General features: G+C 42.8%; 1 protein-coding gene across 1 annotated transcript; it reads right to left on the reverse strand.

The window, feature by feature from the left end:
• Positions 1–8,896: 8,896 nt before the first annotated feature.
• GNPNAT1 (glucosamine-phosphate N-acetyltransferase 1) lies at positions 8,897–18,213 on the reverse strand. Its single transcript, XM_075280686.1, has 6 exons — positions 18,154–18,213; positions 14,488–14,652; positions 13,330–13,392; positions 12,926–13,053; positions 12,704–12,765; positions 8,897–11,391 (listed from the first exon to the last, which is right to left on the reverse strand). Exons 2-6 carry the CDS (start codon positions 14,639–14,641, stop codon positions 11,244–11,246), a joined length of 555 nt encoding a protein of 184 aa, XP_075136787.1. The 5' UTR covers positions 14,642–14,652; positions 18,154–18,213; the 3' UTR covers positions 8,897–11,243.
• Positions 18,214–27,450: the final 9,237 nt, after the last annotated feature.

A 27,450-nucleotide genomic window follows, 5' to 3' on the forward strand; every position in this document is an offset into this window, starting at 1 on the left:
AGATTGTTCTGATGTTTTCCAAATAAACAGATGTAAATTTAATATGGAAATTTGTTGTGTTTTTTTTTTTTTATATGAAAGATGTTGACCTAATGCACACCTGTGCTTATGTGTAGATGGGATAAGCCAGAATCTCATCATTTTGCTGGTACTGTAAAGTGCCACGAGATAAACTATGATGCATTGCCACCACGGCTGTTCCCGCAATGCAGTTTTGCTGCGGCATATGGGGCCTTAGCCTTAAAGATGTCCCTCAGGTTTCACAATGCCTTAGACACTGCTGTGAAGAGATTTGTGGCTGATTCAGACCACAGATGGGTTAGTGCAGCTAAAGGCATAATGAGGAAGGTTTCTGTCAGACAAATTCATTGGATTAAGCATCTGCTAAAATATCACTGCAAAGTTGCAAACAGGTATTTGAAGATGCTGGTGCTTCTAGAGTCCCACGAACCTCAAGGTGTAGGATCTTCCAGAGGTTTGCAGTTGTGCCTAGACTTACAATTTGGCCACCGCTAAACTGAGCTCACATGCAGAAATGGTTGGGCCCAGACATACACAAAGACTAATTTTGAAACGGTCTTCTTTACTTATGATTAACGTGCAACCCTGGATGGCTCCGATGGATGAAGTAGTGGATGACTATGTATATTTCCTGTGAGCGTGCCTGGTTTTTCTTTGGATTTGGATCTCCCAAACCTGGTGCTTTGTGCTTATTTGATGTCTTAGATGTTTATTTCTGCTGCCACCATTCTTCTATATGCTTTTGTGCAATAAGGTGAGGGGCTATTTTGGTCACTTTTGCAATTTTTTCCAGTGTATCAATTAGCTACGGATCTACACTACTGTGTGCCATTCAGTGGTTCTCGTTTTTTTGTGAGAAGAATCCAAGAGACGCATATTCACTGCTCCCATCAGATGGCAAACATTTTAAAAGGTAATTGATCTGTAGAGCATAGCCTGTCCACCATTAAAGTAAATGCTTTAACCCTTTCCCAACATCTGTTGTACTATTACGGCAGATGTTGGGCATTTAAAAATAGCAGCCTCTATATCTGCTGGGCCTTCTGTGTATTATACACCTGAGAAATGGCAGCAATGCCAGTACTGATCGCAGGCATCAACTCTTCCAACATGACCTAGGTGCTGTGCCGTTTATGCTGTGATGCCAGCCCTGGAACTGAGATCCACTCCTGGATTTTGGCTAAAAAACGACAAAAAAAAAGCAGTGTTTCCGCAACGTGGGTCCCTCAGCCTGATAATTGCTTATAGCACTTTGTTTTCAGTTAGTTCTTTTATCATATTTTCAGTATCTTGACTTATATTCTTACATGTATCCTCTGTGAAGGATTGGAAACTGAAAATGAAATAGTCAAATACTAGATTAAAAAAAAAAATCATACAAAATTATAAACTTATTAATAATCACATTAAAAACTATTATACTACAGCAGGGCAGATGGAATAAGCCAAAAGACATAAGACTAATGGGTACAGTGATAACCCAAAAGGGACAATATAATGCCATTCAATGGAGTATATATAGATGGATGAGACACACATAGCATGCACAGATAAATGCATACAACATACATACTGTATATATCCATACAGCTAATCAACAGAGCATATGTGTGTGTTGCATGCATTTATCTGTGCATGCTGTGTGTGTGTCTCATCCATCTATATATGCTCCACTGAATGGCATTATATTGTCCCATTTGGGTTATCACTGTGCCCATTAGTCTTATTTTGTTGTCTTGTGTCTTTTATGAATAAACTGAAATGTTTCCCTATTCCATTAAAATGTAACTTTTATTCTAATATATATAAAAAACGTAGACCCCTTCAATAAAGTAACAATTAGAGAAAGAGAAGGTGATGTAGCATTTCTGCACTTGCCAGGACAGTATTGTGACCACCATCCAGTCCCCTCTATTTGCTAGTAAAGATCAGCCACATTGTCCTGCTACTATAGTTAGATTACTTGTGAACATCCAACCCGCTCTATCTCAAAAGATAAATAAAACTGAAGTTCAGTGAGAGTAGGGGTAGCAGTATTGGTCCTGCATTCAATTGCTAATGAGAACCTGCCCCGTCGATCCCAAGGGCAGGACAGCCAAGGACCATGTATATTTTGTTTCCCTAAACTCTCGCAATAAGACCTCATTCAGACCTCGACGCGTTTCCTCCTATGGTTTATCAAGAGGCACGATAATATGGCACAATCGCTAGATGATATAGACACATGCGGTAAAAACCGCAGTTCACGGGACCATGAGGGTTGGCCCCGCTACTTAATAAGGATCGACGCTGCCCGCTTGAAGATTCCGGCTCTAAATAGTCTGGAGAGCCGAGAAGTACCGCCTCCCTATGTCACGCCTCCTTCCCCATGCTCCAATAGCTGAGCAACGGGGAGACGGACCTCCAAACGGGGGCGTGACTGGTACTATCGGGCGGTAAGCTGCGGGATCTCGCGCATGTGCGAGAACTTAGAGAAGCGCTTCACTGCCTGTGAACAGAAACGTAAGCTGACTATAGTGGATCCTAGAAGAATGATAAGTCATAAACTAAAGCACACAGAATACCGCTGTTCCCAATGTTTCAGGGATACAGCCTGGCTCAATAGGTGTTCATCAGGGGATGTCAGGAGAACAAACGCTAAGTGAGTATACCAGCGGCACATCTATATTATGATTAAACGTTAGGATGCTCAATATTCATGTACTCCACTACCATTCTGTCATGGAAAGTGGATTTAGGTCTCTCAATAGGTATGCATGTAGGCTGTAATCTACGCCGCATGTACCCTAGTTAAAACCAAGGACCTCCCTATATTATCCAGCGTATCATAATTTTGCGCCCCCGGTCTCCCATGTATTCTCCCATCCCATTGGCTAGAGTTCTCCTTTAAAAGCCAGTTTTGTTTATAAGCCTGTATACGTATTCAAACTCCCATTTATCTAGACTGCACAGGGGCACCGTGGAGTTAGAATATCAACGCACGCGAGCCTCTATTTTCTAGATGCATAATGGGATTTGAACGTGATATAATAGAACACTACACCTACTTTCTGTTCCAGATCAAATTATAGAAAAGGTAAAAAGGACAGTGATTCATTGAGACCTCCCAGACTAATAGATCTAAATCGAAAGATCCACTGAGTCTCTTTTCTTAAGATCAGTCCCTCCCAGTCACCACGTTTGATGGATCGCGGTACTTTCTCCACCCCCTGAAAAGATATTGCAAAGGGGTCTCCTGCATGAGCAGCCCAAACGTGATTCGCCACTGGGGTATCTCTCCTATGTACCACATCCCCGATATGTTCTAATATTCGGCGACGGAACTCGCGTTTCGTCTTACCAATATAGTTCAAATTGCAGGAGCAACTAATCGCATAGATAATGCCTTCACTCCTGCAATTAATAAACTGTCGAGTCTTGTACAGTTTCCCAGTAGTATGAGCACGTACATCCGTACTTTTTTTCACGTAAGCGCACGCTCTGCATGAGCCGCACTTGAAAGTACCCATTACATGGGTTCTTGAGAGCCACGTATCTGGTGTCGGGACTGATGGTAAGTGACTCCTGGTGATTAAGTCCGCTATATTTCTACCTCTCCTATACGTAATGGAGGGATAGGAGGTGGTGATCTTTTTAACGTCCTCATCCTGCATCAGGATCCCCCAATATGTATTGAAGATCTGGCTAACCTCATAAGAGTGTTTATTGTAGGTGCCAATCATCCTTATGGTATGTTCACCTTGCTCTCTTATTCTCGGGGTTAAGAGTGTCTCTCTAGGAGTAATTCTTGCTAGATCCCTAGATTTTCTCAAAAGATCTTGTGGATACCCCTTGTGGAGAACCTATGCGTGAGGGCTTCGCTATGTTTCTCAAAATCTCCTAAAGAGGAACAGTTCCTCCGGACCCTCAAGAACTGTCCCTTTGGTATCCCCCGTTTCAGGGTCTTGGGATGATGACTTTCCCAAGAGAGCAAGGAGTTGGTCGCTGTGTCCTTCCTATAGAGGCTTGTGGCTAAAGTTCTTTCTTCTGTGATCCTAACAGTGATGTCTAGAAACGAAATTTCAGTATTGTGGATAGTTGATGTAAAATGAAGATTCAAGTCATTTATATTCAAATGTTGCACAAATTGCTCAAATTGTTGGTGAGATCCTGACCACACAATCATGACGTCGTCTATGTACCGAAGCCATAGGACGATGTACTCGGCCCATTGATCACAGCTGTCACTAAATACAACCGTTTCCCTGTCGTCCTCAACAGCGGCACAATGTGGGGTATTTCTGCCCCTGTGTGCTGGTAGGACAGGCGGATATTTAATTAGCCAATCAAATGCGTGGCAGGCCCTATAAGAGGGCACAAGAACCTCCCCTCTGCGTGTTTTTTTCTGTCCTGTGTGGACAGAGGACAGGTGGGAGGACTTGTGTCCTCTTTGAGAAGCTCAGCAGGATCACTCACCTCCTGAGCGGTTGTTTTCTTCTTGTCACCTTCTGTGCCCTGCGGGGAGAAGGTGCTTGTTAGCCATGTGTGGCTACCCCCCTCTATCCCCCCTGCCCCCCCTCTCCTCCGCTTCCCCTGCTCCTTGTGACTTACCTGACATTTTGGTGAGAGTCCGGGGACTCCGCATGCCGCCTCTGGGCAACGGCCTGGCGCTGGCGGCCGCTCACTCAGGGAAGATTCAGGCCTTATTAAAGGCCGGAAAAGACGGGGAGATGTGGGGGTAAGTGCCCGTGTTAAGGGCCTCTTGGTGGGGGGGGGAATGTATATCTTTGCAGACCCCTGATTACAGGGTTAGTTGTCTGGGCAGGTTGCCTCACCTGCTTTGATGAGTCAGGGCATATATTGGAGGCTTCCCCCACTCCCAGACCTGGTAACCCAAGGAGAGCTGAGATGCCAGGATCTGAGGAGACTCAACCTGACAGCCTGGAGGTTGACCAGTCCCTATTGAGAAATAGAGGACTGTCACAAGCCGTCTTGAAGACCCTATCCAGCGCCAGAGCAGATTCGACTAACAGGAAGTACCATCGAATAGGTAACATCTTTAATGCCTGGTGTCTGCAGCATCAAGTGGACTCCACCGATCCCCCTACGGAGGCGATCCTGGACTTCCTTCAAGACGGACTAGACAGAGGTCTTGCTGCGGCCACACTCAAGGTACACGTAGCGGCCCTGTCCGCCTATCTGGGGAGGCGTTTGTCTCAGGATCCTTTAGTGAGCACCTTTATTAAAGGGGCAACTAGGCTGAGACCGGTGGTAAACACCCCTGTCCACCAATGGGACCTTATTCCGGTCCTGAACGCCCTATGTGGCCAGCCATTTGAACCTCTGGAAGAGGTCTCCCTCAAGTCGCTAACCGGCAAAATGGCGCTGCTATTGGCAGTCACACCTGCCAAACGCGTTAGTGAACTACAAGCTTTGTCCGCTGAGGAGCCATATACCACCTTTTTCTCTGACCATGTACAGCTTAGGTTCCTCCCTGGGTTTCGTCCCAAGGTGCCATCTGCTGTAAACAGGAACCAACTGATTTCCCTTCCAGTATTTTTTCCGTTCCCTTCTTCTGCTGAAGAAGAAAGATGGCACAAGCTGGATGTGGTTAGATGCCTGCAGATCTACTTGCAGCGCACTCGCCCCTTTAGGTGGACTGAAAACCTGTTGGTCAGCTACACGGGGAAAAACAAGGGCGCCAAAGCCGCCAAAGCTACAATATCCCGGTGGGTTACCGAGACTATTAGAGTCGCCTATACCGCCCAAGGGCTGTCGGCTCCATCTTTCCTTCATGCCCATTCAACCAGGGCAGTGTCCACTTCACGGGCGGAGAGAAGTGCTTTGTCTGTGGGCCGAATATGTGCAGCTGCCTCTTGGGCATCTGAATCCACCTTCATTCGGCATTACCGCCTGAAGGACCAAGTGGCAGATTCCACTGCCTTTGCCCAGACCAGTTTAAGTTCGGTCATGGGTTTGTCCCACCCATCTTGGGGACCTGCTTGCTATATCCCCACATTGTGCCGCTGTTGAGGACGACAGGGAACGAGTGATTATGAAGATAATCTTGTTTCCCTTAGTCCTAACAGCGGCACAAGATTTCCCACCCTGGGAATCATATCTTATGTATAAAACTGTATATAAATGTAATGGAGGTACTTTTGTATTTACACGCAGAGGGGAGGTTCTTGTGCCCTCTTATAGGGCCTGCCACGCATTTGATTGGCTAATTAAATATCCGCCTGTCCTACCAGCACACAGGGGCAGAAATACCCCACATTGTGCCGCTGTTAGGACTAAGGGAAACAAGATTATCTTCATAATCACTCGTTCCTCCCAATAGCCTAAATAAAGGTTAGCATAAGTTGGTGCGGCGGGGCACCCCATAGCGGTGCCCCGCCGCTGATGGTAAACCTTGCCATTGAAGAGAAACACGTTGTGTGAAAGAATGAACCTGAGTAATTCAAGCACAAAGTCACTGTGCTCCCTAAAACGTGAACCCCGGGTCCCCAGGAAGCGCCCCACAGCCCATATCATGAGGGATGGAGCTGTAGAGCGCCTCCACGTCCAAAGATGCCAAGGCCGCCCCAGGTGGTATCTGGATGCCCTCCAAGTGACGGAGGACATCCATTGTGTCCCGGACATAGGAGGGAAGCGCCAGGACGAATGGTCGTAATACTTCGTCCACATACTCACTGGCGCCTTGAGTAGTCCCCCCTATGCCCGAGACGATGGGGCGGCCTTTTAGTGGTGTAAGCCCTTTATGTATTTTGGGCAAAATATAGAACGTGGGGACCCGGGGACAGACGGGGAGCATGTACTGCCACTCTTGGTGTGTGATAAGACCTCCTGTTTTGGCCCTATCCAGGATGTCCCTTAACTCATGGCAATATGCTTCAGTTGGGTCACTGGGGAGTATAGCATAGCTTTCGGTGTCCGACAAAATCCTGTTACAAATTTCAACATAATGTTCTCGGTCAAGGACCACTATGTTGCCCCCCTTATCTGCTGCTTTCACTTCTACAGATAAGTCAGCTCCTAGATTTTGCAGAGCAATCATTTCTGTCTTGGATAAATTGTCCCTTTTATATCCAAGATTTTGTGACAATTTTTCAAGTTCACTTAACACTAGCTTTTCAAAAGTGTCAATCAGTTTAGAGTCACATGGTGGGGGATTCTTTTTGTTCTTTGGTCTTAAATTTGTTGCCTGTAGTGGTTCACTTTCACCCTGACCCTCAAGTTGTAGACTTTCCAGGGTACGGACACCGATTAAATCTGATTGTTCCAATCCTAGATCCCGAGCTTGAGCCCGTTCTAGTGTGTGCATATATTTACACCACCTCAATTTTCTAGTGAATAGGACCGTGTCTTTGACCCATTCGAAGTGGTTAAAACTCACACATGGAACAAATGATAACCCTTTCCCCAAGACTTTTTCTTCAATTTTACTCAAGGTGCGTTTTGAAAGATTGATGACCTGTGTCTTTTATGCCTTTTTGCTTATTCCATCTGCCCTGCTGTAGTATAATTGTTTTTAATTATTATATGTGATTATTAATACATTTATAATTTTGGATGATTTTTGGATCTAGTATTTGGCGATGTCTTTTTCTGTTTCTAATTGATTTATATGGTTTTGGCCAAATTGCTGATTGGGCCGGTTTTTTTGTGTTCATCCCCTATGAAGGATGCCAGCTCTTGCCTGTAGCCATCTTCCATTGTGTTATACCATCCTGATGAAGGGACCTTTATAGTAGTCCCGAAAGATCGAAATATGTCATCAAAAAACTTAAGTTAGCCATTAAAAAAGGTATCAACTACTGAGGACTTCTCTCAAAAAATTTCTTTCATTTCATATCCACTGGCTAACACGGTACAAGGATATATTTATGTCTCCCTAGGAAGCTATATGAAACGTGCATCAAAGCACCATAATTCTGCAACTCCACTAGTTTTAAGCATAAGGTATTGCTATTCTATCATTATGTGGAATGTACCTAACCTTAGGGAGGATTTATACAGTATATTAAGTACTAGCATCTGCCCACGACTTAGTCTGCGGGTTGGTGTGGGCGCTGAACTGCTTTTATTTAGCCAAGTCATGTTGGTTAGGATCTGCCATGTGGCCCCGCAGCCTCTCGCCTGGCCTCGCTACCTACCACCTGCTCATGGGCTTCCCCCCTCTCAACTGCGTACCTGCCCCCTTCATTCCCGGTGCCCATGCCCCCTCTTCCCCTGGTGCCTGCGCCCCCCATCTTCCTACCGGGGGCCCCCCCCTATCCTGCAGCCCAACCCCCCTATGCACCTGGCCCTTTCCTCCCCCATGCCCCTGTTCCCCCTGGCGCCCCAGAAGAAGTGAAGTCACGTGCCGGAAGACTGGTAAGTATGATGGGGTAGGGTTGAGTTAGATAGGAAGGGCTAATAGTGGGCGGGCTAGCTAGGGAAACAGGGATGGGGTGTGAGTGAGAAAGGGAGGTGATGCGAGTCAGCTTCAGAGTGAAACCCAAGGCATCATGGCATTTGTAGAAAAAAACAGAACAGGAAGATGCTCATATAAACAAATGCTGAAGATACCAGGAACTTACAGAAAAATCCAGAGATCACTCGAACTGTTAAGAGTCCAAAACACTTAGAAAATGAGATGTAAAGCATGTAGAAGCAAGCTCAAAGAGGATTTGCCACTTTGGACTCTCCTGTATGATGCCACTGTGACCCAATAGGGCATATAGAAAAGTGTTGTCTAGATGGGTAGTAATTCAGTAAGGTCTGATAAAAACATTAATAAAGCTCCAATGATTTAGGAAAAATTATTTTTTTTATTAAAATCACTTGTATCTTAAATACTTTAATAAATTAACATTCCACCAAAAAGAGAGAAAATGTTAAAATTAGCAACAGGCTCAATTTTTTAAAATGGTTTTTAAACAAAAATTTCAATCAGCCCCAGTCATCTGAATGTGACCTTCTATCTCCACATTTCAGGTGTAAACATGTTAGCACACCAGTGGCCACCATCCTGTGCCTTTCCAGCACTTCTAAGACTGCAACTCCTGTCATCCAAGGAGGAATGCTGGGAGTGGGAGCTTTAGACCAGCTGAAAGGCACAGCTTGGTGTCCATTAAAATTATAAACAAAAAAACTTGGCTTTGGGTCTCTTTCTAGAAACCACTTAAATAAAGGTCTGAAGTTACAAGAGGTATTCTGGCTTAAATATTGTTATGAAATGATCCTCCCTGTTCTAAATTCTGTGAACTAGTGTATAGTTCTAGAACGGTTGGTTTGTGATGGAGTCGCAGTTGTCTAGGGATGACTACAGTAACTATAGGGCTCAAGTGAAATCACCCCCCCCCCCCCTAAGGAGGAAATTTCCACCCAAAGAGAAAAGTTGTATAGATTAGCACATCAGAATATATAGCAGAAGCCAAGTTACATTTCTTTTCTCAGCGATATTGCCATTTTTGTATTCGGCTATGGCAGCCATTTGTAAAAGTGATAAGAAATACAGTCATACTGGTTGCTACTTTTCAGCAACTCACAATCTGTCAATTTATGATCATGTTCACTATTTCCATCATTACCAGTATGGTAATAATAAAGGCAATATCCCTGAAATTAAAGAAATCTAACAAGCAGGCTACTTACACTTCCAGTTTACTAGTCTATGGTCAGTGGAAATCCTCTATAAAAGGATTCTGTCCAGGCGGAGCAGAGTCATATTTGTAATATTGCATTCTACTCCATCAGGGGAAACCAAATGCAAGTCCAGTAACAAGAATAGAAACTTTTTCCCTCCTCTCTAGATAGCACCATCTAGTAGGTCACAGTCCATGGCTGTTTCATTTATCACCTATGGAACATTTCTTTAAAGTGCCCTTATGTATTAGTAGACAGTCAGCTGTAACACAGACACCAAACTATTATTAACGTTAGTGACTTATCTGCTTGGCAACAAGAACGTGCACATTTAGATGGAATAACATTTTGCTGTGTAGTGCTCAGGGGGCTCCAATCTAATGACCACTTAAGTTAGATTTACTTCAGAGGTAATAAATATAGGAATACGTCAGAAGAACTAAGGCCTATAGGTGCACTGGGCCTATGGGTGTGGAGCATGATCGATTCTATCAGTCATGCTTCAGCCCTGCACTATGCATAACCCAATGTACAGCTTTGTACTGAGTGTTTCAGTTAGTCTGTACATTCATGGAAAGAATTTGTATCATAGTACAAGAAAATATATTACAATTAAAATAATGTGACAAAATAAAATGTGTTCAGATAAACAATTTTGAAATTCAGTAACTATAATTCCATTGTTTTAGAACTGAGCAAAGGAAAGACATGTGGCTGTACTCCTCTATAGACCTCTAGCCCCAACTATTCAATACTGCAGCTCCCTGCATGCCCTGCCAGCCTGCGGCTAGAGCCACGGGTTAGAAACCACTGGCCCATGGCCAAAACCTGATTATATATAATACAGGGGTCATAGAGTCTGACAACATCACAAAGATGCCTGCAAGATTGAGTGGACATGACATGAAGGATACTGAGCCAATGTCATGGTCCACTATATAAATATGTCCACTATATATCCTTCCCATAGTTGGCAGGCAATAATTATCCAAAGTGGTCAAGAATCTGGTCTTCTCCAGAAGCCACACTAATGGCGTTCAAGGTTCTAATTCTAACAAAGCTTTTACTAGCACAGGAGGGACAGGGGCAGGAGCTTTGTTTTTTTGTGAGGTCTCTATAGGATCAACAGAACATGCGAATAAGTCTGGCTTTGTATAAACCTAGCCCAGTTATCTTTTATGTATTCCTTCATGTGCAGGCATAACTGGTCAGTACGGCAAGAAGTGTCCCCTTGCTGTAGTTTAGATGTATGATAGGTCATGAGAAATTTCCAACACGCTATATAGACAGTTCGTTCAACCTAGTATATAAACAAAACACACATGCCATTGTCACAAGCAAAAATTCAATCCAACTTCTACAGTTTACCTGTCCACCACATCTGAAGTTTTTACCTGCCCTGACAATTTTCCATTCTGAACAATTTTTTTTTCTAAATAAAATAATTTTTTTTATTATAGTTCATGGTAGAAAAATCCATTTTTTAACATTTCTAAGTGTAAAAGTAATCGTATTATTTACAGATTTTCTGACAGAACCCGCTTCCCCTGAACAGTTTTCATCCATCTGTCGCTTTGGCAAGTTTATAGCTATATTTTTTCCAGTCGACATTAATCAGAGAATCGACATTGCATATAGGTTTCATCTGAGGCGGTGTAACCAAACTTTTCGTAAAAGGCGACGTTCTTAGGCTTGCATTCAAGTGTGACTTTGTAACAGTCCAGCTTTTTACTTAGTAAAGTAAGAACAGACAACAACCTGGTGAAAAGAGAAGCAAATAGAAGTTTAAAAAGTCTGAGAACATTACAGCGTTGGCATATCATCCTTAATGTTTCTGTTTTAGACAGTGTCAGCTTAAACTAGACAGTTGTAAAATGTGCCAGAGTAACTGATGCGGGATGAAAAATTTGGCGCATTGTTACTGTCTAGGCGATGTTTGTAACTGCCTGAGTTTTCTTCATTTTCTTCATTCATTCATTCAAGCTTCTAAACATAGCAAATGATATGCACAGGCAGCAAAATAGCAACACAATTATGTATGAATAGTAAATTCTTAAATAGGCTAGAGAGAAATGATAAAATGGGTTTTCCAGCCCCAAATGGATTTTTCATATTGATGATCTATACACAGAATAGATGATCAGTGTCTAATCTGTAGGGTTCTGACACTAGGAGCCCACACAGATCAGCTGTTCCAGAAACCTCCAGAAGTTCCTTATCGGAGAGGGAGTGTCTGCAGTCTGCTCCTATTAAAGTACTATGAGAATTACTTGAATAAGAGCAGCTTGCACTCATTCTTAATCCATTGCAGCAGCTGATATGTGGGGGTTCAGGTGTCAGACCCCCACAGATCAAATACTGATTATTTATAGTGTGAAAAATCTACTTGGGGTCAAAACCCCCTTTTCATTGTATATGTTTTAACAGAAGTAACATAATGACATTGCTGTACTGCGAGAGCCGTGAGGAACGCCTCCTCCCCTCCTGATAGTACTCGTCCATAGACGAGTATTGGGGGGACATTCCTCAACGCTCAGTGTCATTGCTGGGCGGTAAGCAACGAAACTCACAGTACAGCACTATAGACGCTGCTGTGAGGACGGGCGTTCCTGACTGACAGAAACCCCCCTCTGACAGTGAAGAGCTACAATAACGGCACCGACAGCTCTTCACCGGGGGCACAGAACAGGAAAGCCGATGGTGCGCTGAATACACTAGTGGTGTATTAAACCACATGTGCCCCAGATGGTGATAGGTCCTCTTTAAACTTTATAAGCATATGGAGACATGGCCATGAATAACATACATCTGAAAAATATTTTAATGCTACTAGGACTTCAAAAATGAATTCACTAACACAGACATGTCAGAGAGGTGAAGAGTTATGTTACATTACTATAAAACCTCATTCTCCAGTAATGTGGTCTCAGTTACAGGATTTTACATTGCTGAGTAAGCATATGCTCTCCAGTGCGCCCATCATCAACAGAGCAAAAGTCATTGTGATGTTGGGCTATGCAGCATTTTCCTTATTACTACTATTATGACTGTAACATTCTTGATCACTTACAGTTTTCCAAGTTGTTTTCCACGGCACTCATCACTGACGACAACCTCTTCTATCCGACCTCTCTGCAGGTAGAAACACAGATTAACACGGCTCACCAGTTATATCACACTAACAATGTGCCCAGATTTTTCTCTTTATGGAAGTGCAATAATAATAACAACAACAACAATTATTCAACATTTAAAGCAAAACTTTGATACAAGAAAAAGCCATCCCACGTACCTTGGCGCAGCCGTGTATGAATTTATGTTCAACAATTAAAGTGGCTGTGGCTACAATCTGACCGAGATTCAGATCTTCCACCACTGTCACAAAGTAATTCTCAGTCTTCTTCATGTGTTCAAATTTTTCTAAAAATTTAAAGATTTGATTAAATATTCTAGGATTTAAAAGTGCACTGTCTTTGTATAACTGTAAAAATATATGTACATACAGGCAGGGGTGACACATGAGGCCTACTGCCTCCTCCTGCAATATCACAAGTGATAGTCTCTGCTGTTCAGAAATTCTACATATTAGTTTTGTGCTGGTGAAGTATTAGAGGTGGAAGGTTCACTTTAGTTTGTGAAAAGTGTAGCTGTATTAATAGTATGGTAAAACAGAAATTGATCAACGGTGCTACTCACTGATGAAAGCCTCTGCAGTCACATCTCCAACTTTTGTCAGCTGACCAAGTACTTTATAAAATCCTGAAAAGAAAGGATAAAGGATTAATAAAGGATTTAACGGGACTACTGATGTTCTCATAGTAGGGACCCATCTAAAGGATCTGTAGCATTGGTTTTGGGTTAGTTCTGAACCCACATCTGTGCTATGAGGACTGGAAGGCTATGGTAAACCCAACCCCATAGTACAGGTATCCAAGTGGTGAATATTGGGGAGGAAGGGGGCTTCTGATTATGTGACCCAGGGTAGGAACCTGCCTGGAATTCCTAAGTACAGCATCTAAAAAAATCCAGACGAAGTAAGTATAAAACGGCTCCATGTAGAGTCCCCTTAACCGCTGCAGAATAAAAAGTTTTCCAACTCTCTAATATACATTGTGTACCAATTAATTATTATTTTCAAACTTAATGCGCAATGTTAATGAATGGAGACGTTCTCGCGTTCATCTAGAAGTTAGAAACCTGTGCACATGAAACCATAGTACGGTGTAACAATCCATGCACCTATGCGTCCTGCGTATAATAATGACAGGTATTCAGCCTCTGATATAACCTAGAAAATCTCCATCAGAAAAAAGAACTTGTATACTTACATTTTATTTACATAAAAACTGGACAATTCCTTACTATATAACTTAATACGGGCGTACGGACATCATAGAGGTGAATTGACAATTACAAACCATGGTGGTACCAGCATCATCCACACCACCACTGCATTAGAAATGTATGGCAGCCAACAACTTTTCTTGGCACTAATGTTTTATTGCTGGGAATTTCTGAAGTCAGACCCATCCATGGTGATCAGCTTTTCACTGGGTAGACTTTAATCTAAAAAGGGGATGTTTCCCATTGAAGTGAATGTAGAGATCTGTACACATATCTAGCTACCTCTGTAATTATTCTTTGCAAAGAATATCAACTTTTATATGCAAATAAGCTGTTCTGTGCAACCAAGACATGGCGCAAATCTGCCAGAGCAGCATCTTCACCTGTGGTCACCACCCAGCACTGCCCACTTACAAAGATAGACAAGACCCGATGTGCAATGAAAGCAGTGGGTCCACCTTCTGAGTACACTCAATAACTAATCTGTATATGGCTTTTGGTAGCACTGACCTCTGTTTATATCTGCAGTACACAGGGGTCTCAGGATGAGACCCTCCCCAGGGTGTTCAGGAGAAATAGGTGGATTGAACGACACAGTGTTCTGCCTCCAGTCAATCTCTTCCAGTAACTGTGGGTCAAACAAAGGGGTCTCATCTGGGATCATGGCTGAAGCTCCTGCAAGCAAAGTGCACAAAAAAAAATCAGGCAAAGGTCTCTGAGGAAAACACACAAATGCTATTTACCTTCCGATAAGCTGTCTAAACATGGCATCTAAATTCCAGATGATTTTTCCTGCCATTACACACTGAGCTCCCATCATTATATAAGGTTACTGTGTGATAAAATGGGACTTCTCACTGACATCTTTGCTTTAGATCTCTGCTTACAGTCAGTGAATGGGAACATTCTTGTTTACATCCAACAGCCTAAAAATCCATGTATCAGACTTAATGAAATTATGGGTTAAAACCTTTGAAATTAAACTGTAATATTTCCATTTAGTGAGAGCAGAGATCTTGAAGAAGTCTATTAGAAAACTCCTATGGCCATTACGTATCACTCTCTTCTCACAGGCCTCTGTATTTATTAGAATTTTTACTGGTAATGGTAGAGTATTCCCTAAGCCCCAACACTATAATAAAACTCCATCTCACATGGACTGGAGGCAGTAACGGGAATAACTTCTCATGGGGGAGTATCATTTTTAACACTCCTCTGATTCACACTGTTTGTTCTATGGGCGGATGACTGTCTCCTGCTACATTTACAAGGGACCAATGTCCCGGGCGAGTCTTTAGGGAAGTTTCTGCTCTGTGACACACTGAAGAACATGTCATACGACACTCTAAAATACTCCGATGAATGTGAAACTAGGTATGGCTGCTGAGATAACAAAGGATTACATGTCCATTGAGTTCAGTCCTAGAATGTAAAACATATGAATATGTATATTTATATAGAACTTTACAATAAGGAAGAAAAATACATAAATAATAAGCCATAAAACCTTAACCATACAATTCAATGGGACTAAACTAGGAATTTGAGTATAAAGCTGCAGAACTTCCATTTAGATAAAAGTGTACGGTAACCCATAACTAAAGGAGTAACTCTAGGAAGATGGCAGCACTGTCTTCTAGGAGTTACAGCACCTGGTATACAATATCTATATAATCACAGTTTTTACTATCTCTGTCCCTTTAAGATATGCAGGTAAGGTACGTACAGTGACACACCCATGTTATATCCTGTATGGTGACTTGTCACTCTCTCCAGCTCGATGCTTATGTATACGTCACTCCCTATAATGCCACATGTTCCCTACTGATCCAGTCCGGGATAGTAGAATTGTATCCTATGAATGCATATTGTGTATTATCAGAATGTTACATTCAGTATCTACAGCCATGAAGTTTATACCACATGTGACTTCTAATGCAGAATTATATAAGATCTAATAGATGAACATAGTCTGTCACTATGATCTTCAGGTGAGTAGAGGGCATGGGTAAGGTCTGATCTTGGACCCTTGCTCACTGATTATTAGGGATTATATACACATGTACACAAATCATGGGCGACTATGGTAGTGCAATTACGATGAGGAGAAAGTGGTCCTGTACAGTTCCCCATATAACGGCCAGTTCTCACCCAATTATTGAATGAGGATGGCATGCTTTGCTCCCCATTTGCTGCCAATATCCAATGAAGCATATGAAATTGGGGGTATACAGAGGTCCATTTTTTATAGTTCTAAATACTTTGCATGGGTGCTGTATTATGGTCCATAGTGAGTCGGGGCCCTAAAAGGTATTGCCTTAGTAGCGATGGGTTTTACCTGTAGTATGGCAATTCTTTTCAGTTTACAGCCTGAAACCAGTTCCCTGCAGACATATAGAGCGTCAGATGAAGGGCCTTCCATTTACTGCATGCATGTCTTATGTCTACTGAAATGGAAGCCGATATTAGAGGGACCCCTTTTTTGATAGGACAAAAGCAGGGACTTTTCAGACATTACAATGTTCTCCTTGATTTACACATCACAAAGATGGACAAACTGAATTCCTCCTCAAATGCTATAGTTTAACATAACACAATAGCATTATTTATATGCAAATGCTCATTATCTCTTGAGGAGGGGGAGCTATAGGGACCACACTGTTAGAGACAAATAGCTCCTGATAATGTCTATCTATAGAGATAAATACAGAGCAATATTGTGCTTACTAAACAATCACATACTGCAATGTAAATGTCCTCTGCTAAAGCCGTGTGATGGAAAGTGTCTCATCCAGTAGTCTCTTTGGTCACACAGATCATAACATGGGGGATAAACCTGGAATCAAAACCAAATCCCTATTTTTCAAGTCATGGGAAACATCCAAATAATCTTCAAGACTTGTGATTGGTAGAGGCAGAGTCATGGGTCATGTCTAGTGCAAGGCCTGGACAAAACACAGATTCTCTTCAAAATTTCAAGACCTATACCAGGCATAATAGTTTATCAGCCCAGACAATTGATCTACGGCTAGGCTCACACAAGCGCTTGATCTCCGCTCGGGGATTCCGGTCCTCATTCCGCTTTAAAAATTCGCATGACTTTTCTCTCTTTATTTTTCGGGTGGAAAATTGGGTGGAAACCCATCGGACCCCATTATAGTCCGCTTTTTTAAGCAGATTAGGTTTCCCTTCGTGGGGTACCCAAGCGGACCCCACGAACAGAACCCGAACGCAGGTGTGACCCTGGCGCAGGATAGTCCTTAGAGAGTGCTACAGCTATGCAACATAACACTTCATATTTGAAATTTGGTCTTGGAAGAAGGCTCTTTGGTACAACAGCTGAAGGAATATATATACCATGTACTGTATATATAGCATGTACAGTATAAAGACTAATGTATACTGAGCGAGCATATGAAGCGCTATATGGTTATATATGTACTAGCATACACCAACCCATGGCCAAGGAATAACTTTTAGTTCCAAGACAATTTATGCAGCTTTAATGTGCTGCACATTCTCAGTTGTTGTGGACGGTGTGTTATGTGACCAGACCTGATCTTCTGCATGACACATTAGCTGACATACAGCGCTCAGGGGTATCTCAGGCAATTACAATATCACATGTCCACTAGAGCAGAGACAGCCACAGGTGACATCTTCAGAATAGTCACAGTTAGATGTTGTTTGGGACCACGGTAAGATTACAAATTGGAATGTATAAAATCTAACTTATAATGTTATGACATCACTACAGAGTTCAGTGAAAACTTCGTGACACTGTGTTAGACCCCATTCATTCATACATGGATCTTATACCTTTCAGGCCGGTAACAGCCTCACCTGGAGATGGAGAACAGACAGGAGGGGGCTTCTGTTTGACCCTTTTGTGGCCTCACATCATCAGGAAGTTAGGTTGAGCCTGCTCTATCACCCAAACACCCACTGACTATATAGTCTATAGCCATGGCCTCTTATACTACAGTACAACTCCAGAGCTGGCTGAGACTTGTAGTCCCACAGCAGCACACAAGCCACAGGTAACAGCTATGCCCTGTCGTTGACTATGGGATTATCTTCTCCTAATACAGTGCTGTCCTCTTCGTAGAGTAACATGACAGACACTATTCTCCCAGCCCGGCGACTGAAGACTATGGCAGCTAGACGTGCACTCACCTGCTCCTCTCTCCGGTCTCTCCTCAGGCCCTGGTGCCACTGAGCTGTGGGGGAACCTCAGACGTGGCGTGACGTCAGCAGCAGAGCGGCAAGCCCATGCGAACAGCCAATCAGTCTGCAGCACACCGCTCCCGGCGCGCCTTGCCCATACTCTGACGTAATCAAACGCGCCGCAGCCGGAGACTGAGAAAGGGGCGTCTAGAAGTTACTATGGTTACCGACCCCATGTGGTTGCAGAGGGTTTAGTTTACATCTCCTGGGAGTATAATTCCAGGAAAAACTAAGAAACCTGGCAAACTGTGGACCAATGCAGAGATTATTTCATGTAAAAGAAGTTAGGAAGGAGAACAGAAATTCACAGTTAAATAATACTTGCATATTTATTTATTTATTTCTCCTCCTTATGTTGGGACAACCTATACCACAGTGCTTTACATTTATGTCATCACTTATTGTCCCCAGTAGGTCTTAGAGTATGTTCACACATAGGAATTTGAGGCTGAATCTGTCAAGCAGAAAAACAGGCGAGGATTTTGATGCTGAATTTGAAGCATGTCATTGTATGATGTCATTATTGCGCAGGGTCACATTCTGGAAGCTGATCTAAGCAAATTCCACTCCAAAGGAAATGGTGTATTTTCTGCCTCTCATTCATTTCAATGGAAGATCTCAGGCAGAATCCACTTGAAGTATAAGTAGGACGCTATCTTTTTTCCACTAGCTTAAAAAATCAGCTTGTGGAGAAAATTATTTACTGTCATCCATTGAAATGAATGAGAAACAGCTTTTGAAGCCCATTCCGTCTCAAATTCAGCACCAAATTCGTACAAGTGGACACACCCTTAAAGGGGCTCTATCATTGGGAAAAGTCATTTTTAGCTAAGCACATACTTGCATAGCCTTTAGAAAAGCTATTCCACACATACCATTTGTATGTAAATTGCCTCAGTAGTCTTTGAATAAGTCAGTTTTTATTCATATGCTAATCCACCCTGATTTCCCCAAAAACACTGCTGGTACAAGGCTCAGCTAAATTAAAGGGCCTAAAACTCTGCTGGTAAGAGGCTGAAGTCATCTAAAGGGCCTCAATCTCTGCTGGTAACTCAGCTTATGGGCCCCTAACTTAATTTGGAAGGGCTCACGTTAAGGGCCAGAAAAGTGAATTTTGGAAGGTTTTATCACATCACACACATCCACAATGACAGTTAAGGGTGGGGGCTGTTGGCTTTCCCATTGCCTATTCCATCTGTGGTTGTCATGGGCAACATGATTTAAAGGGGTGCTTGTTAAGGTTTCATTAGAGTAAAATTTGGGTTTCTGTCCATCCAATTGGGGAGGAAAAAAGGTTTCCAGGTATTTTCCCACTTTCATAGTGGGTTTTTTGAGTGTGGAAAGTGTGTAGTTGATAGGCTGTGATGTTGGGGTAAAACTGTGACTTGGGCTTGTTAGATGCCCCCAGACATGCTTCCCCTGCTGTCCCAGTTGCATTCCAGAGGTGTTGTCATCATTTGCTGAGGTGTCATAGTGGACTTGGTGGCCCTCCTCAGTCGAACATTGGTTTCCCCCTAAACGGGTATTTTTCCCCATAGACTATAATGGGGTTCGATGTTCGATCGAACAGTCGAGTATTGAGCGGCTACTCGAATCGAACTTCGAACATTTCACTGTTTGCTCATCTCTAGTCAAGACCCCTAGACAATACAGACCTTAGGCTAAATTCCTAAATTAAAGGGGTTGTCCCATCACAAGGATCCTATCTATACTGCTTGTTAATGTGGATGTAAGACTTTTCCTAAATACACTGCTTCAGCAAAACTGCTTTGTTTCTCCACTATATTACTTTATTCAATTCTTTGTGGCCACAGCCCTGACTTAGCTGCTCATGAGTCAAGTGATGTATCTGCTGCTCTCAGGGGGGAGGGAGGAGGGGCTAAGTGCACGGGAGCGAGCCTGTGTATCTAGCTATTCCTGTGTCTACACCATGTGACCTAGCTTCCAGCTATCAGATAGGGGAGAGGAGCTGCTTTCATTTCTTCTGTTCTCCCAGTTATCAGGCTAGCTAATTTAATTGTGTTCATTATGGCAGAGACAGGCAGTGTCTGTATGTAACACAGAATGGAGTTGCTGCTGCCTGTACTTCATAGTCCAATATGGGTGGGCGGAGCTACACTCGAATTTGGGGGCAGAGCTAAACGGCAGGTTGCATGTGAAACCCCGCCCACCAAATGATGCAAGAAACCAGGAAGAAAGAAGATTTTACAGCAGTAAAGACTGACGAGTATGTGAGGTGGGAATACCCATTTAATACCAGACTTCATAAATAAAAACCGACCCAAGTCTGGACTCCCTAAATATAACCCTCAAACTAGAACTCTTGAACAAATACACTCTCGATATCACCTATAAAAACAATATCCAAATCAGACCTCTAAAAAGACACCATTAAATAAATATAGACCCCAGACCTAAACAATACTGACCTACACTAGAACCGTAATTACAGACTTATAAATAAATACAGACACCAGACCTCCCAAATACTGACCCATACTAGCCTCATAAATACAATATAATACCACTTAAACAAATACTGGCCCAGACCAAACCTATAAATACAGATCCCATACCTGACATAGTAAGCAAATACTGATCCAGACTAGACCCCTAAGTAAATATACACTGTGTTTCACATTATTATGCAAAAAGTGTTTAGGAGTGATAAGGTAAGAACTTTTTTGTCAGTTAAACTCATTGATGGTGATGTGTGTCAGGGCTCTTTATATCACTGAAAGCAATTGCAGATGCCTGTGCTAATTAGTTTGGCAGGTGTGTCCAATTAAAGGCAAGACTACTTAAGAAGGCTGTCCCACATTATTAAGCAGCCTACATTTTCTGCCAAAATGGGAAAGAAAAAGGATGTGTCGGCTGCTGAGAAGCAACAAATTGTGGAGTATTTAGGTCAAGGAATGACAACAATCAACATTGCCAAGACACTTCATCGTGATCATTGGACAATCAAGAAGTATGTAGCTGATTCACTGCACACACGTGTGCGTGCTGATAAGGCAAAATTGAGGACTCTTTCCAACAGACAATCACATCAGGTTAAAAGAGCAACTGCAAAAATGCCTTGTCATAGCAGCAGACACGTTTTTGAAGCTGCTGGTGGCTCCAACGTCCCCCGAACAACAAGATGCAGGGTCCTTCAGAGGTTTGTAGCTGTGCGTAAGCCATCCTGTCAACCTTCTCTATCCACTGCACACAAGCAGAAGCGGCTCCAGTGGGCCAAACAATACATGAAGACTGACTTCAAAACTGTTTTGTTCATTGATGAGTGCCGTGCAACGCTCGAAGGTCCAGATGGATGGAGTGGAGGATGGCTGGTTGATGGACACCCCATGCAAACACAGCTACCGCGCCAACAAGGAGGAGGTGGAGTAATGGTTTGGGCTGGAATCATAGGGAAAGAGATTGTCGGCCCCTTTAGGATCCCTGAAGGGGTAAAGATGAACTCCATAATGTATGTGGAGTTTCTCAAACAACATTTCCTGCCATGGTTCAAGAAGAAGAACTGTGCCTTCTGCAGCAAGATCATTTTTATGCATGATAATGCACCAATGTCTCATGCTGCAAATAACACATCTGCATCTCTGGCTGCTATGGGCATAAGAGGGGACAAACTTATGGTGTGGCCCCCATGCTCCCCTGACCTCAACCCCATTGAGAACCTCTGGAACATCATCAAAAGGAGTGTCTATTATGGCGGAAGGCAGTTCACATCTAAGCAACAGCTCTGGGAGGGTGTTCAGTCCTCATGCAAAACAATTGAAGCAGAAACCATCCAATACCTGACAAATTCAATGGACAAGAGAGTTCAGAAGCTCCTTTCTAACAAGGGCTCCTATGTGCAAATGTAACATCACCTAGAATAAAGTTTTGACTTGAAAACTGTTTAATTTCAGTTTGTAATAACCTGCTAATGCTTAGAATTTCACAAATGACCTTTTTTTTTTTGTTCTTTATAAAAATAAAAAGGTTGAAAACTCTGCTGTGCATAATAATTTAGAACATGCATTTTGAGTGCATTTTGTGTTTATTTTTTTATTAAAATATACTGTTATCATAGGCAGTTTGTTCAAAAACCTTTCAATTGTACTCTAATAGTTGATGACTGGAAAATTACAATGACTGCAATTCATATATGTAATTTTTGAAAATATGAGAAAATATTATTTGCATAATAATTTGGAACAAAGTGTAGACTGCAGACCTGACCATTTATGAAATATAGACCTAAGACCAGACCGCTAAATAAATACAGGCTTTTATACACAAAAGAAGAAGAAAAAACGGTGTCACTGCAATAAAGCTTAAATATCGAAGTATGTTCAAGAACTTCAAAAATGACACACATGATCCCACTTATTCAAAACCAGATGTATGTTATAGGAGCAAGCACAGGATATACCTGTATGTGCCTTGTTTAGGAGGTGCTCACGCCCAAAAACACATTTCACAAAATGTATACAAAAGAAGAAAAAATGGCTTGAAAAAGTGCTGTTTGCGTGAAACGGCTGTTGCCTTTTTTCTTCGCCCCAATGTTACGTCGTTCTCTCCCTATGTTTTTAAAGAATGTGGAATAAAGAAATTCTTTTATGAAAAAGTGCCCTAGTGAGTGCCCCCATTTTTTCTTCTTTTGTATACATTTTGTGAAATACAGGCTATTGACCAGACACCATAAACAAATGTTAAGGTTAGACCCTAGACCCCTTAAACTAATATAAACTTTAACTCAGACTGGCTAAATACAGACCTCCTAAATAATTACAGAGCCTAGTCCAGATGTCATTAACAAATCCAGATGCCAGACTGGACCATCGAAAGGGGCGTAACTAGCAAAGACTGGGACCCCCAGCAAACTTTTGCTTGGGCCCGTTACAGCATACTGCCCCCTTTCCTGGCCCCCACACAGTATAATGCCCCCTATACACACACTATAATGCCCCATAGTGGCCCCTCCACACAGTATTATGTCCCACAGTGGCCCCTCCACACAGTATTATGTCCCACAGTGGCCCCTCCACACAGTATTATGTCCCACAGTGGCCCCTGCACACAGTATTATGTCCCACAGTGGCCCCTCCACACAGTATTATGCCCCATAGTGGGCCACCCACAAATTATTATACTACTCTGGGGCCTTTTCAGACCCCAGAATATAATGATCGGAGACCCGGGGAAGGTGACAAACATAAGAACCAGTGTTACGTCTCCTGCGCTCTGTACTCCGTGCACAGTAACACTCAGTGAGAGGTAGAAAGGCAGAAGCAAGGAGATTTACTGCTTCCAAAGCAGTTGACAGATTCCATTTGTGTCCAACCAGTTATTAACTAAAGTAACCACTAGAGGTCAGCACTTGACAATTCAACACCATTAATAATTGGAATTTCTTCTTATGAACCGTCAGAGTACAATAAAAAGTAGTTTACTATATCACATATTTGTGGATATCTAAGGGCTCGTTCACACGGGGCAAGAGGGGCGGATTTTAGCGCTGAATCCACGTCATAATCTGCCCCCTCAGAATAGAGGTCTATGTAGACCGCTAGCTTACTTTTTTCCGTGAGCAGAAAAAAGAAGCGAGCTGCCCATTTTTCAGGCGTATTCCGTGGCTAATTCAGCCGCGGCGTTTGCCTCACAGCAGCACACTCTGGACTAGGCCCACTTATTTGGACCTATTCCGGAGCGGGAAGCCACGACTGTCGGAAGCTGTGACAGTCGCGGCAGGCATATTTCGGTCCTATTCTGATGCGGCTTCCCGCGTCAAAATCAGGACCAAAATACGTTCCCCTTACCTCGTGTGAACTAAGCCTCAGCCTTAGTCTTTTATCTGTGTAAAGAAAGGGGAGCCTATGGATCCCTCAGTTTCCAGGTTCTAGGGTGCTGCCTAACTGAAACCTATGTTCTATTTATTAAGTAAAAAGAAAATTACAAAACATTATTGATTTGTTATATTACACTTTTACATATGACCCGGGTCACACGGTCCATACTGTCATCAGGAATCTGAAAACAAACGGTTCAATAGGTAATTTTGGGACTTCTGTCTGATACTTTTTAATCACAACCTCAAGAAACTTAATCATTGACTATAGTTACTTTGTTACTCATCTTGAGGGAGTTGTGGTTGTAATACGTCATGCTCTTGGGGGCCTCTGATGTTCTGCAACCTCAGCTGATCTCCATGATATCACTGTCCAGACCACTGGGCCAGGACTTCAGTTTTAGATCATTTTAAGGCATTTGTTATATGGCTTCCTCAAATATGAAATATGTGCTGCAGCTGTGTCACCGTGTTGTACAGTCAGAGTGCAACTAGTGGGTCTAGCAATGAGAATTCCCAGCTGTTGTTAGACATATTCTAGAATGTGGAAGTCAGTTTGTAACTTCCTACTTTACAGTGCCTGCAGATCATTTGCTGGGTGGGGAACGTAGAGCGCTTGCAGCCAAAGTGGAAAATATCAATGCATTTTATTCATCCCAGCTGGATGACATTCTTAAATGTACATCTGCCTCCTGACTTGTGGATGGGTATCCTATGCCAGCACAAGTATGAAAGCAATTGCCTTGTTACATAAAATGCTTATTTACTCAAATACTATACGGATACTAACAGATAGATGGCATAATAGGTTTATTATTACGGGTTGGGAGGGAAGGTAGTACTTCTCGGCTTGTACTGCCTTGGCTGCTATGTACTCATTTAAAAACGAAATCCAAAATAAAGTTGCAGTTAGACATGAGATTTCACCAATTTTAAGGAAATATGACAGCAGACTAAGGGGCCGTTCACACAGAGACAATGGGAGGCAAAATCCAGACAAAATTTGGAGCTTCCTTAAAATCAACTCCTAATTTTGTCTTGATTTTGCCTCCCATTGTGACAGACGCTTATCATTTTGGCACAATAAAAGAAGCTTCCTGCTCCATTTCACAGCAGATTCAGTGGATGATTTAGCTGCTTTCTGCCATGGGTTCTACCGGAAAGCCACCTAACATTCCTCTCTAAATTCCTCCATGTAATCCTAGAATCTAGAATCATCTATAAGGCTATAGATCAAGATTATAATATTATTTCCAAGCCTAGCATCTTCAGACATATGTGGCTGTAATGCTGAGTTCACACTGAGTTTTTTGGACCAGATTTTGACCCAGAGGTCGTCTCAGAATCCGACTCCAAAAAACGCCTCCCGTGACTAGCCGCGACTCAATGCCGATGCAGTGCATCGGCATCCAGTCGCGGCATTCCACTCCGGATTAGGCCCAAATGAATGGGCCTAGTCGGGATGGAGTCTCGTGCTGTGGACGCCGCGGAATCCGCATCAAGATAGGGAAGCTTGCTTCTTTTTTCCGCGGGCGGGAAAAAAACGACTAGCGGAAAAAAGAAGTGAGCTTCTCCCATTGAAGTCAATGGGAAGCGTATTTTGGAGCCGGATTCTGAGGTGGATCCCACGTCAAAATACGCTCCAAAAAACTCCATGTGAACTGAGCATAAATGTGACTGATAGCTGCTTAATCCTGCATCTAAGTACATACATGCCATAGAAGCAGTTTATAGAGAGGATACTGGGTTCATGGAGAGAGAAGGTCTATGCTAGGTTAAAGGAGAATATGTGTAAATGGGGGTGGAGGAGTGTTGTGTGATTTGACCGAGGTATTTACATACAGGACTATAGCAGCAAACTGATCCTTTACTCCAGATGAAGTAAATTCTAGCTATAACTAACTGCTGAGTACCTGTATAGAGATGTGCAATGAACATATGCAAGGGCGTAACTACCGTAGAGGCAGCGGAGGCGGCTGCCACAGGGCCCGGGCCATTAGGGGGCCTGGTGACCGCCGCTACCGCTGCGTTTTTTTTGTTTTTTTTTAATACGCCGTTACGGGCTCTATTCACTTGCCGATCCTGGCTGGGCCGGGATCGGCAAGTGACACCGCGGGCCCCACAAATACTATCATTATACTCGGGGGTCTTTGCAGACATAATATTGTGTGCAGGAGCCACTATGGGGGATAATTCTGTGTGCAGGGGCCACTAAGGGATATAATACTGTGTGCAGGGGCCACTAAGGGACATAATAGAGTACAGAGGAGGGGGCCGGTCGAGGTCTTCGACGTCGGTGTTGGTTGGGGGGGGGGGGGGGGGGCATGTCAAAATTTCACCACGGGGCCCCGCCATTCCTAGTTCCGCCACTGAACATGCAATGAATATACTCCTAATTTTCATTTCCCTCCTTACTTCCCGACTCTGTTCACATCACTGGAAGTATCCCATATAACATCCAAAGCCTCATAAAACACACACAATGCACACACACGGTTATTCTACTCCCATCCTATTCTGACTCTCATAAAAACAGGAAAAGGGTCTCTATGTTTTACTCAACAAGACCCCATAGATCTTTCAACTACCATTTGATTCTCCGAAAATATCTAGTAGACAGATCCTGCCCCGCCTCAATGACCTACAGTAGTTCAAGGTCAAAGAACATTGAGGCTGTATAAATTTCCATTCTGATTCCGGAGTGCTACACATTACTTTACATTTATTAAGGGGAAGGGAGGGGGGGGGGGGGGGGTCTTGCTGACGTAGAGAAAATCACATAAGGCCACACCAATATTCTAAATGTCACAATGGAAATGCAAAGTTCTATGTGAAAAAACAGCTTCCTTCTTTATTTCGATCGGGGAGGGGTTTACCCATTTTTAGTTTTACAAGTTCTCATTTGACATGTAAATTTGTGAAATAACAATGAGGAACTAAAGCAAGTGTGATATAAATGTTATATAAATGTTATTAGTTATATATAGCTTTAGTTATATATAAATAGACAGAAATAGTGCCCCCTACTGGTGTACTTCATCACACCCCATGATCCATAAATAGTAGTTACCATGTCTTGTTGGAGAGATGGATTGTATGAATATACATACAGTATTAATCCCATATACTGTACAATCAGGTTTTTGGCCTTGTCTGGACCCCGACTCACTGCAGGACCTAGACCTTTACACCAGTACACACATTGATGTTTGATACCACTCCTCTCTGTATGCAGACTTATTCCAGTGCCAAGTACACCCTGTATGGAGGTGGTAATATTTCTAAATTGGGAGAGGACAGGTATTTTGGGCTGCCTATGATTTATGCCGATCTCATGTCATTTACGTTATGTTTTGTGTCAGGCTCGAGTGCAGAGTACTCCGTGTTCTATGAAGTCATCAGTCTCAGAAACC

Source organism: Leptodactylus fuscus, chromosome 7 (genome assembly GCF_031893055.1).
Source record: "Leptodactylus fuscus isolate aLepFus1 chromosome 7, aLepFus1.hap2, whole genome shotgun sequence".
NCBI classification, from domain to species: domain Eukaryota; kingdom Metazoa; phylum Chordata; class Amphibia; order Anura; family Leptodactylidae; genus Leptodactylus; species Leptodactylus fuscus.

What these genes read in the sequence shown, in the direction of transcription:
- GNPNAT1 (XM_075280686.1), bottom strand. Translation starts at nt 14,641, where the DNA reads ATGATCCCAGATGAGACCCCTTTGTTTGACCCACAGTTACTGGAAGAG. An exon ending in TCATACACGGCTGCGCCAAG is followed by an intron (nt 12,766 to 12,925) that starts GTACGTGGGATG and finishes TTCTACCTGCAG; the next exon opens with AGAGGTCGGATAGAAGAGGT. An exon ending in GGAAAACAACTTGGAAAACT is followed by an intron (nt 11,392 to 12,703) that starts GTAAGTGATCAA and finishes TCTTTTCACCAG; the next exon opens with GTTGTTGTCTGTTCTTACTT.